Source organism: Arachis stenosperma, chromosome 1 (genome assembly GCF_014773155.1).
Source record: "Arachis stenosperma cultivar V10309 chromosome 1, arast.V10309.gnm1.PFL2, whole genome shotgun sequence".
NCBI classification, from domain to species: Eukaryota; Viridiplantae; Streptophyta; class Magnoliopsida; order Fabales; family Fabaceae; genus Arachis; species Arachis stenosperma.
Genome location: NC_080377.1, coordinates 8,987,110 through 8,998,746, shown reverse-complemented (window position 1 = coordinate 8,998,746; position 11,637 = coordinate 8,987,110). Strand labels below are relative to the sequence as shown.

General features: G+C 32.9%; 1 protein-coding gene and 1 pseudogene across 1 annotated transcript; one reads left to right on the top strand and one right to left on the bottom strand.

Annotated features, from left to right (window-relative positions):
* Positions 1 to 709: 709 nt before the first annotated feature.
* On the bottom strand, positions 710 to 8,914 carry LOC130950862 (DEAD-box ATP-dependent RNA helicase 20-like). The gene is made up of 15 exons (XM_057879496.1): positions 8,455 to 8,914; positions 7,224 to 7,316; positions 6,911 to 7,075; positions 6,699 to 6,794; positions 6,080 to 6,154; positions 5,522 to 5,683; positions 5,044 to 5,124; positions 4,536 to 4,634; positions 3,693 to 3,788; positions 3,124 to 3,255; positions 2,661 to 2,735; positions 2,348 to 2,437; positions 2,191 to 2,265; positions 1,750 to 1,976; positions 710 to 1,188 (listed from the first exon to the last, which is right to left on the bottom strand). Exons 1-14 carry the CDS (start codon positions 8,821 to 8,823, stop codon positions 1,800 to 1,802), a joined length of 1,785 nt encoding a protein of 594 aa, XP_057735479.1. The 5' UTR covers positions 8,824 to 8,914; the 3' UTR covers positions 710 to 1,188; positions 1,750 to 1,799.
* Positions 8,915 to 10,071: 1,157 nt separating this feature from the next.
* LOC130935852 (ubiquitin-like protein 5) lies at positions 10,072 to 10,471 on the top strand (annotated as a pseudogene).
* The last annotated feature ends 1,166 nt before the right edge of the window (positions 10,472 to 11,637 follow it).

Genomic DNA, 11,637 nt, shown 5'->3' with positions numbered 1-11,637 from the left:
AGAGAGTAAAACAAATGGTGAATTTATAAGAGAGTTTGTAGCTAATAAGTTGTAGACTATAGTGCTATTCCAGGAATTTATATTTGAACTATGAATAATTAAATTATTTTCCATCAGAAACTTATAGTTTTGATATTTTAAATACAAAGAGTAGAATTTCAAAAGAATTAAAATCAGGGTTTATATACACAATTTTATTCCCATATCAAATCATTTTCAATATAATTGATGATAATCAAACTTCCATTTATATATGTTGTGATTAAAATAACAATATAAGAATTTTTATGTTCTAGCAAGTGACTATAACCTAGATGAAACTACTACAACTACTAGTCAACTCTTTGGATCTAATCTATTGTATTCCCATAAGAGCCATCATACCAAAAAATTATAATTGCTGGAATAGCAATACCTTAGATACTGCCACCCTAAAAGAAAAACAAGTAATTTTGAATAGAATAATTTTAACAGTCAACCCAATATTTAGTATTGTCAGGGACCATTTAATTATCAAAAGAACCTTTATTTTATTGATAATACTTTTATTGACACTTATTTTTTACTGCCAATAATAACTAAGAGTCAATAAAAATGGTCAAAATAAAACACAGAAAAAGAAAAAAAAATAGAAGATGGATTTCCTTCACCTCGAATTTTGTTTGCAATCTCACCTATAAGGTTACAATTGCTCTATTAATATATCATAATATTTCTATATTCTCGTCATTGTGATAGACATAATCAACAAGATTACCAAATTCTTGAATAACTCTTGAAGCTTAGGCCTTTACCATTTTACAGATATACTGCTCACATATAGAGATGTCATCAAGACAAACGGCAAATAAGCTTTCAAATCATCAAATGTGGAAGAAATTCCATAAAAGTAATCCTCGACTTTCTACAAATGCTAAATAAAGTCGACACTGAAAAAAAAAAACTAAAATCTGGGTGGAATACACAAAGGATGTGTGGATATATACATTTGAAGGCGGGTTAGGTACCTCTACAAAATATCTAGCATTCTAGCAAGCTACCTTGTTTCAAGTGCGTAAACTACAACTTTGTTGTGAAAAACAATGGGTAGAATTGTCCACTTAAAAACGTAGAAACATGTCCATCTCCAACATCATAGAAGCAACAACTCTGCAGATCTACTCAGTCCAAGTATAAGAACCAGAAGACCTACAAAATAGACAAGGAAAACCAACAGAATTGGATGGTGAGGGAAGATAGTGTCGCTAGTTGTAAGAAGAACAATTAGAGATAACTGTTTAGTCCAAACATTTCAAAAATGGCAAATATTTAAGTTTGATATCCAAACATTTCTCAAAACATCTAGCTTTAGTCCTTGAAAGATTATGATAAATTGGTTTGAGAAAAATACTTATTTGAAGAGACAAACAAAATTATCATAATTTTTAGCAAAACAAACCATGGTACGGATTGATAGAAAAATAATTGAGTCTTAATTAATTATTTATCTTCCTAATTTCTAAATAAAGAAAATTTTGAATTTTTTATTTTTTTTATCGTTTCAAAAAATAACATATATGTGAATTTTTTACTTATTTAAATATAGGAGGATTAGGACTCCCAATCATTACCCAGATTGATATATCCTATACCAACAAAACAAATTTACAAGGACCAAAACCAACATATGCAATATTTTCCAAAAAACATTACGCTTGAAAAAAGGAAAATGAAAAATGATAGGAAGGGAGAATATGTTATGTTAACAACCTTTGAGGATCTGACATTTGCCATGAATCTTCAGGAAGCCTGGCACTCCACTAATCATCCCAAGCACTATCAGCTGCGCCTACCTTTTTAATGTTTGAGGTAGTAATCATAAATCTATATTTATCTTCGATGTTAATTGAAGCAGGTCCCAATCCAAAGTGTTTGGATAAAGCAATATTTGCCTCTTTTTGTGCAGCTGCTGCTTCTTTCTCCTTCCTTCTAGCAACCTAGAAGTCAAGTGAAAAAAAAGACAATAAAATGAAACCTGTTGAATTTTGTGGATAAACACCGGTTGTCTGTATATGACTATGTAGTGTATAAAAAGTCATAAGTGAGACTCACATGGAATTCATTGAAAAACAAAGACTCACCATAGCTTTGACTCATTGTTGATCGTATATCAAATTATAACATTTTTCAAGCAGAAAAAATATATTTTACCTTTCCAGTTGCAAATGCCACTGTGTTCCCAGATTCAGCATCAGCAATTGCTTTCCTTATATTTGCAACGAGGAACTAAAGTGCAGAACCATATGTTAAATCAACAAAAAGCATAGTTCAATATATACACATGTTGAAATAAAGTAACAGCAATCACCATGTCACGATCAGTGTAGAATGAAGTCGATAGGCCTGTTGTTCCTGCACGCCCTGTCCTTCCAATCCGATGTACATAATCTTCCATGGTCTATAATTGAGGCAACCAGAACTGAAGCTTCAATTATGCATTCCTCAATGAAATAAAATTTGAACAAAAAAGACCAGGCTAATGAGATGCCAAAGTAGCTGTAGCAGAATGGCCTATCTCCACTAATTGTGGAAAATACCCGCACAGTTCCAGATAACCCTTTTCCTAGTGTATAACAGATAAAACACAGTGATCAATTAGTTTATGATTGGCCACAAAGTACCTTTGGAAGATCTAGATTGATGACATGCGACACTCCTGTGACATCCAAGCCACGAGATGCAACATCAGTGGCAACCTGTGTGATACAATATCAATGAATAAGATAGCTAGTGGGTGAAAAAAAGTTAACTTTGCAAAAAATAAAACAAAATTGAAATTTGAACTAGAACAACCAGAAGGAAAAACAGATGTTAACATGAATACAAGATTTTTAAGTGTCTATCCGACATTAGTATCGAGAATGGTATTAACTTACTGAGAATCTCTAGGATATAAATACAATCATTTGGGACCATACAATACTTTTTTTTCCCATTTGACATTTAAGGAACAAGGGAATACAACACACCAAGGAATACAATGGCTTCACTGCAATTAGAAAGCCACAGGAAGCTTCACTATATTTCTCAACAATATTTGCGCAACTACTAATATATGCTCTAGCAATGTAGGAGAGATATTACCAAAATGTTGGTGGTGCTACTCCGAAAATCATGCAGGGCAGCCTCTCTTTCACCTTGACTGCGGCCACCATGAAGAGAAACTGCAGATAATCCTTGAGCTACAAGTGCTTCAGCAATTTCGTCACATCTCGTCTACAGTTACCCCAAAAGAATTAATGAGAAAGATGTAAATTCAAATCTTCAGAGAGGTCACTTATATAATTTTATGCTACAATAGAAATACGTTACAATTTCAAAGTACTTATGGTTTCCAAATTCCAATACTAATAGGTAGTTAGGCACACAAGTCAAATAAATTGTAATCATTCACTTTACAATATTAAAATAGTAAGGGGGGAAGATGGGCACAGGGGGTGGGAGTGATTGGGGTGTAATTAGGTTAGGTTGCAATAAAAATTGAGAAGACTTGGTAAAGAATGTGAAGACCTAAAATGTCAAGCATGCAAGATCAATATGTGCATCGAACATTAAACATGCAAGTTTTTTTATAACTCTTGATTTCTTGTATACAACTGACAAAAATTTAGATGTGATATTAATATATGGCACAAGCACAGAACAAAGCATACCTTTCTTTCAACAAACACTATTGTTAGTGGAAATGGATGACCACATTTTTCAGCCTGTGACGCCTCTTCTACAAGCAAATCTAGAAGTCGATCAATCTACAACATGAGACAAGATTTTAGAACAGAAATCAAACGACAGAAGAACAGAAACTTTAGACGATGCAAACTTCAAAAAGCATACGGTCAAACGGGAACTAATCTAAATAAAAGGGCAACCTGGTGGAAAAGCATCCTGCATTAACATAGGGTCCAAGAACAGGCCACACCCGAAGGATGTAATGTACGCAACCTAACCTGATAATTACATCAGTGGTTGTTTCCACGGCTTGAACCCGTGACCTTGAGGTCATACGGAAACAGCTCAACTGTTGCTCCAAGGCTCTAAAAGGGAACTAATCTAAGTTAAAAAAATTATATTCCACTTTCTTTTTTTGTTATTCTCATTTTAGTTCACTCTTATCTATATTACATTTGTTCCCTCTAATTAAAAAAGTCCATTCCATCACCACTCCTTAATTATTTTAGAGAAATTATGTTTACATCACTCCTTGGTACACCACTAAGTGTATACACCTTCCCTTTATGGTGTAAAAGACAATTTTTTAGTCTTCCTTCACTTCTTATCAATCATTTTAATACCAGAAGTGGAAAGTGTTACACATAAGGTGGTGTATAACTGCATATAACATTTCTCGAAAACACTCCTCCAAAACATAGGAATAAAATATTCAGAAAAATTAATGATTACAAATATTCTTGGGAACAGGAAACTACAGTACATTGCCATTTACTAATCCAGATCTGAACAAAACTATAATTAAATTGTCATCTGCGTAGATGTACCTTCTCATTTTCAGAGACCTTCACAAGTGTTTGTGAAACATTTGTTGTTGGGCTACTGACTTTTCCAACTTTCACTTGTACAGGATTAGCCAAGTATTCCTGAAATTTGAGAGAATAGATTGGTGAACTTCAAAAAAATCCTTTCAATTACTAAGCTTACAACAAAATGTAAAATATTACTAGTGGTATCAGTTAATTTTTTTAATTGTAAAGAAGAAAACAGTGTAAAAAGATAAATAGCTAAATAAGAGCCAAATAACAAAGATTGACACTTGAATCACAAAAGATGTATATAAAATTTAACATGGATGTTCAAGCAGTAGTTAGGAAGCTGCCAGTAAATATGAGAAGCAAATAGAGAATGAAGTAGATTTTGTTATTTGGCCAAGCATTAGCACAAAAAAAAATCACTTCAAAATAACAGAATAACATTGTATTTTGGTATGGGACAGTGGAGAAAATAACCAAGCCAAAGAAACTGAGGTATTGAAATCAAAAGGAACCTGACCTTTGATAATGCTTCAATCTCCACAGGCATAGTGGCACTAAACAGCAGTGTTTGATGCTTCTCTGGAAGATTTCTCATTATCTGGAAACAAAATTTGAAGATGTGTAATTCCTTCAGTTTCTACATAATTGGATTCCTTCAAAAATGCAATGGCAACACATGAGCATAAAGGTTATTTAATGCTGAATTTATTCTCCAGAGATCATATGTGTGCAATAATCAAGAATAAGATATTCAAGTATTGCACAGTTATATGACAAAACCCAACTCGTATAAGCAGTAGACAAATGAAACTGCTACAAGCTACAAAAGAGAAAAACAGGAGGGAGCATGGAACAATCTAATTTGGAAAACTGTGAAAGAGAGCATAAAAGCTACAGTGAAGATCCTACTAGTTATCTACATTAGGGAAGTGAGTCTCCATGAAATATATAAAAGGATACTTCATATACAGAAGTAAAACACCAATACTACTAACCTCTCGTATCTGTAGCTCAAAACCCATATCAAGCATTCTATCTGCTTCATCTAGAACAACAAAAGAAATTCTAGAAAGGGAAGTATTGCCTTGTTGTAAATGATCAATAAATCTTCCAGGGGTTGCAACAGCAATTTCAACTCCTGCTCTTAGCTCAGACCTCTGTCGTACACAACAAAAACTAAGCAAACTTGCTGGAATCCTGGAACTATAAACTTACAACGAAAAAGCTTTATTGATCCTTGTGTCCCAAAGATATAGTTTGTTAAAACAATAAGACAATGCTGGGCAACTCTTTCCAAACTAGGCATACATAAAGCATGCATCTTAACATGAACCAACCAATGGAACTATTTATATTAAAATAGAAGTTTTAACTCCTATCCAATACAAATAAAAATGACCATCAAGCAATATGTAATACCAATTTCAGACAAAAGCACTTGTATGATACACCAAAAGAATTTTTAAATGCAAACCAGACAAGTGATAACCAGCATTCCTTGATAATTAAACTTTCCAAAAGGGGCATCAGACCAGAAATATGTCTTTAGTTACCTGCTTTTCAATGTTAGTTCCACCCACAACTATGGCAGTTTTCAATGACTCAAGAGATCTGCTAAAAGCTTTAACCTGCCCGAAATTCAGAACACCAACAGAGATACTTAATAATATGATAGAAAGATTCTTCTATTCATGGAGAAAATTATTTTTGTAAGGATCCTTACTCTAAACAGAAACATGATAACAAAAATTCAATATTAAAAAAAAATTTGGCAGATGGCAGCAAATAGCTTTGAAGTACAAAATAAATGGTAGAAATCATTTGAACACGAATGGACATAAAGGGAAAGTAATTGACCATTCCCTTCAATGGAAAAAGTATTAATAGAGGGAGCTAAGTAAGAGTCTAGAATAGGCCTCATAACTAACTTAAGCATGAACTCTCTCTCTAACACTATGGAGTATAGAATAATTCTTCTCAAAAGGAAATGAAAAAGTAAAAACTTCATGTGAATCATATCTCAAGAACTATGTGAACTAAGCTGTATAAAAAATTTGGAGACAATCCAAATAATATATATGATCCAACAGAGAATTATCAACTCTAATTGAAGAAATTAAGAAGAAACTCTTCCCACATAAGTCATAACCCAAATAAAATTATGTATAACACCTCTTTCTCTATTTGTTGAGCAAGTTCTCTAGTAGGAGCCAAAACTAATGCCAGAGGACCATCACCACGCCGAATAGGAGGTTGAGCCATGCAATGCTGTAAATTTGAAAGGGAAAAAAAGGATGATTAAAATAGGTTGGTTTTTCAGAACATAATATCTAAGAAAACATTACATGGTTAAGTCAAACATGCAAGCTATAATAATTTCGGACCTGTATCATAGGAATTGTGAAAGCTGCAGTTTTCCCACTACCAGTTTCAGCACAGCCAAGTAGATCCCTTCCACTGAGAGCAATTGGCATGGCCTGTGCCTGGATAGAAGTTGGCCTGGTGTATTCATGATATGCAATATCCTTCATGATACTTGGATGCACACACTAAAATAAAGGGGATCAAAATTTAACACACGTGTAATAGTTGCTCAAAATTAACTAGCCATTATATATATATATATATATATATATATATATATATATATATATAGAGAGAGAGAGAGAGAGAGAGAGAGAGAGAGAGAGAGAGAACCATATCACTAAATGATTCAATTGGTGCAGGAGCAGCTGGAGAGTCTGATGCAATAGTGACATCAAGGTTAAGTCGGAGGCGGACCTCTTCAATCTGCATTTAACAAGCACCCTAGAGTTAAGCAACAAAACTAGAGAGAGTTTGGAAGCCTCTGTAATGAAAAAAGGAAATGAAATAATGATAACTATATTAAAGATGATGTTTTAAAAACTGGACTGGAGTACCAAAGTTCAATCACTCATACAATGAACTGGCCATTATTTTGGTGTAATAGCTTGGTTGAACAATCAATCTAGCCATTTAAACTCATGGAACCATGACCTAGAGAAATTGCACCTTCAGTTTTCAAAATTATTATTAAATGACGCAGAGATCACTTAGAACAACTGAAAATGAAACGAGGGAAATCAGGGATAAGGATATTGGCGTAAACATAAATAAATCTACACAGCCTTGGATAAAACAGAGTTCAAGCCAACTCTCACAACTTGATAAAAACTCAAGTGACAAAACAGAGTTCAAGCCAAAACTCACAATTTCACTCACTTTTACAAAATCTAAAGTCTACAACATCCAGCACCATAAAAGCCGCCCACCATTCCTCTCATGCTCATTGTTGCAAGTCACAATTCACAATTTCACATGCTCACATTCACTATCAGCACATTGCCCAGAACCATATTCCCAATTCCAATAAAGCCACCTTAAAACGAATGACAACTGCCCCTATACCGTAATCTATACCCTCAATACATGCCACTTCAAATTCAATTCAAACACCACTCTCCTGCATTGGCATGTTTAGAAAAACAACATTTTGTGGATACAATACTTTCTAGAAAGCTTTTGATTTTAAGTGTTTCGTAGAGTAAGCTTATATTGAAGTTCAAAACAGTTCAGAATCAAAATCTTATGTATACGGCGATTATATCCCAAAAATTAAGTTGTTACCAAAGACGCACCAAATCTTATAGAAACCCTCCAATTCCGAAAACTCTCATACAAAGAAATGCACCAAATTAACACCACCGAACCGCGACGATAAATAAATAAATAAATTACTCCGAAAACCCTAAGCACAGGAATTGAACAAAACAACACAACAAAATGTATGAAAACGTCGAAATCAAAATATTTCAGCTCAAAGATTAAAATTCAAGAAAGAAGGAAACGGTTAAGATTGTGAGAATGAAAATGAAAAAATAAACATAAAAAATGGAGAAAAATGGACCTGGTCGGGGCTCATGCGTGAAACGCGCTCGGATGGCTGCCAGTGAGGGAAAACTGGCTCGGGAGCTGCGAAAATCCGTGACGGCTGCGGAGTGGCGGTGGAGCGGCGAGAACCATGGGACACAGAATTGTGGTTGTTGGCGTTGCCATTGATTCCATTGGTTCCATTGGTGCCGTTGGAGTGAAAGTGAGAGTGTGAGTTTGAATAAGAAGGGAATGCGAGCTTAGTTTGATGGTTAACATTGTTGCTGATATTGTCGTTGTTGTTTTCTTGGGTTACGGAGGAGGTTTTCGCCGTCGTGGTGGTGGTGGTGGTCGTGGTTGTTGTTGTGGTGGTTGAGTTTCTGAGGTGTGGAGGCACATACGACATCGTTTCGAGGTTCCTCGCGCTGAAAAAGAAAAGCCGATAGAAGAAAAAGGGAAGCGAGGAAGTGAGTGAAACTGAAAAGTGTGTGTGTGAGAGTGAGAGGTGGCTGTGTTGATGAGGTGATAGACTTACTCATCAGTTATCATCACTATCCTTTTTTTGCCCTTTCTGTTTTGGGCTTTTTTGTCTCATCAACCACTTTTGGGATTGACAGCTCTTCTTTAGGCCCAATACATGAAGATACAAAAAATAAGGAAACATAAATACTGACAAAAAAACAAAGTACGTACGCCATCCCTGGTCCAAGTGTAGGAACTTAAATTTTGTTTTGTGTAAAATGAAGTTTAAATTTATGACGAATTAATTTTTAGTCTGTCAAATTAAAAAATAGTGTAAACAAAAAAAAATAATTCTTGTCCAAAAATAAAAGAAAAGTAATTAGTAATGAGCCTTCGGACAGAGAAATGTGATTATTCACGTAAATATTGTGAAAAGAAAGAATGCAGATTTTGCTACCACTATGGAATTGTGATGCTAACTGGGTCGGCTAGGAGTTTTTTGGTCTAGGACATCTTATATTGTTAGGCCTGACAAAAATAAAGGAATAAAAATTTTGACCAGAAAAAAAAAATGAACAATAAATAATATTGATATGAGGAATTATAATAAGAACAATAAATTGGTTGGGTATTACATGCTATGCTACTCCAGCCAGGATCAACTTTAAAAATAGAAAAATGTATGCCTATGTTAATTTTCAATTCAAAATTAAATATCTTGCATTATTTTAAATTAAATAAATTATTCTAAAATATATTAATTTGGATCAAATAGAATTAACCATTTATTAGTTTATCATTATAAAATAGTTAAAAATTAACTAAACACAATAATGTTTGCGTATGTTTTAATTAACTAAACAAATAACCTTTATTTGTACATTTGTTTAACTTATTTAATTAAAAATACTTATTTTAAAATTTATTCTACAATATTAATTATCGATAGTTTCAAATTTAAAACATTTTAAATTTTAATTTTTAATAATTTCAAAATCTGAAATTCATTCAACTACCTTTATTTATTTCAAATTTTATAATTTTACGGTCGCTACTAATACTATTAGACTTATCTTTTTAATTTATATTCTTATCATATAATTAATTTTATATTCTCAAAATCCATACTTTTTTTTTTTGATGATAAATTCATACTTATTTTAGTCTCCAATTCTAAACACATTTCTTTATCTTTTTTTTGTCAATCCCTGCATATAAAGGCTATCCACTATCCATCTACAAAAACATAAAGGTCCAATTCTATTCAACAAACAAGAAAACTTCTTAACTTTCTTTTCCCAAACTCACAAAGGTTAGGCTACAGAAGAGAAGGAATTGGGGGATTAGGGTTTCGGTTTCAAGTTTCAGAAGATGATCGAGGTGGTTCTAAACGATCGACTGGGGAAGAAGGTTCGCGTGAAATGCAACGATGACGACACCATCGGAGACCTGAAGAAGCTGGTTGCAGCTCAGACAGGAACGAGGGCCGACAAGATTCGCATCCAGAAGTGGTACACCATCTACAAGGATCATATCACCCTCAAGATTACGAGATCCACGACGGCATGGGCCTCGAGCTCTACTACAACTAAAATCCCTCAACAAAGGTCTCTTCTTTCTTCTCTATATTGTTTATTTTAGGGTTCCCCATGATTTTGCGTTTATTTAACAATTGACTTGTTGGAATTTACCTTTGATGAACATTGTGGATTCGTAATTTTGTTCATCACTAGTGAAAGTTATTTCTTTAAGGAATTGCACAATTTATGTGCTCATGTTATTATTTCTGTGCATGCTGCTTCCTTAAGACTTGATCTTATGCTGTTGTTTGTTTCAGGTGCTATTAATGGCGTAATATAGTATGTGCTGGGAACTGGATAAATGTGTCTGAATGTAATTTTTGACTTGCAAAATATCCCTTTGATTGGAATAATGTACATACCGCAATGATATTGGGTTTAATTTGCAGTTGGAACAATCTGTTACTTTGTTGTATAAACATATATTTGACGTGTTCTTGGTCATGAATAAGCAGTATATTTTTGGTATCTTTTATTTAATTTTTAGAGGGAAGGAAAAATAAAAAATAATAATTTTTTTAATTTTTTGAACAATTAGTATATGAAAATAAATATTTAAATTAATTAAATAATAATACATTTTAAAAAAGATTGAAATTTTAAAAGATAAGTAATATTTTTGTTCTGAAACTATCATTGCTTTTATATTTTGTGCGTTTGGGTTAATGTTTCATTTAACAAAAGTACGTTTTATTTTTTTGATGGGTGATCTTTTTGTTTGGCTCTTTTTTTTTCTTTTTCATCCCCGTTTAGTATCCTCCAATTGTACGGATATTGATATTTTTTACGGTGTTCATTTTAAAAACATTTAAACTAATGAATTATTTATATGGAATCCGTTAATATGAATACGTATTGAAAATATGTATAATACAATATGACTAATGTAGTTGATTTGTTCAATACGTATAATACAATATGGCTAATTTGAATACCACTAGGAATCAATGAAATATCTATATAATGTGTATAATAAACTGTTTATTTAGGTTGAATTTAAAATTAAAAATAAATAATAATTAATTAATTTAATTATCATTTAATTTTAATTATAAAAATATTCCCATTATATACATTTAACACCGATGACATTCGCTCTCCGTACTTTCTCGGCTAATTTTTAGTGTGTGTAATATTTTTGTTGAAACGAAATGGTATTTTTACAATGTACAAAACGA

Excerpts from the sequence above, each read along its gene's own strand:
- LOC130950862 (XM_057879496.1), bottom strand. The coding sequence starts at position 8,823 with ATGTCGTATGTGCCTCCACACCTCAGAAACTCAACCACCACAACAACA. Across the intron at positions 3,256-3,692 it reads TAGTGTTTGTTGAAAGAAAG|ACGAGATGTGACGAAATTGC; the intron begins GTATGCTTTGTT and ends GGGTAACTGTAG. Across the intron at positions 2,438-2,660 it reads TCAATCTAGATCTTCCAAAG|ACCATGGAAGATTATGTACA; the intron begins GTACTTTGTGGC and ends CCTCAATTATAG.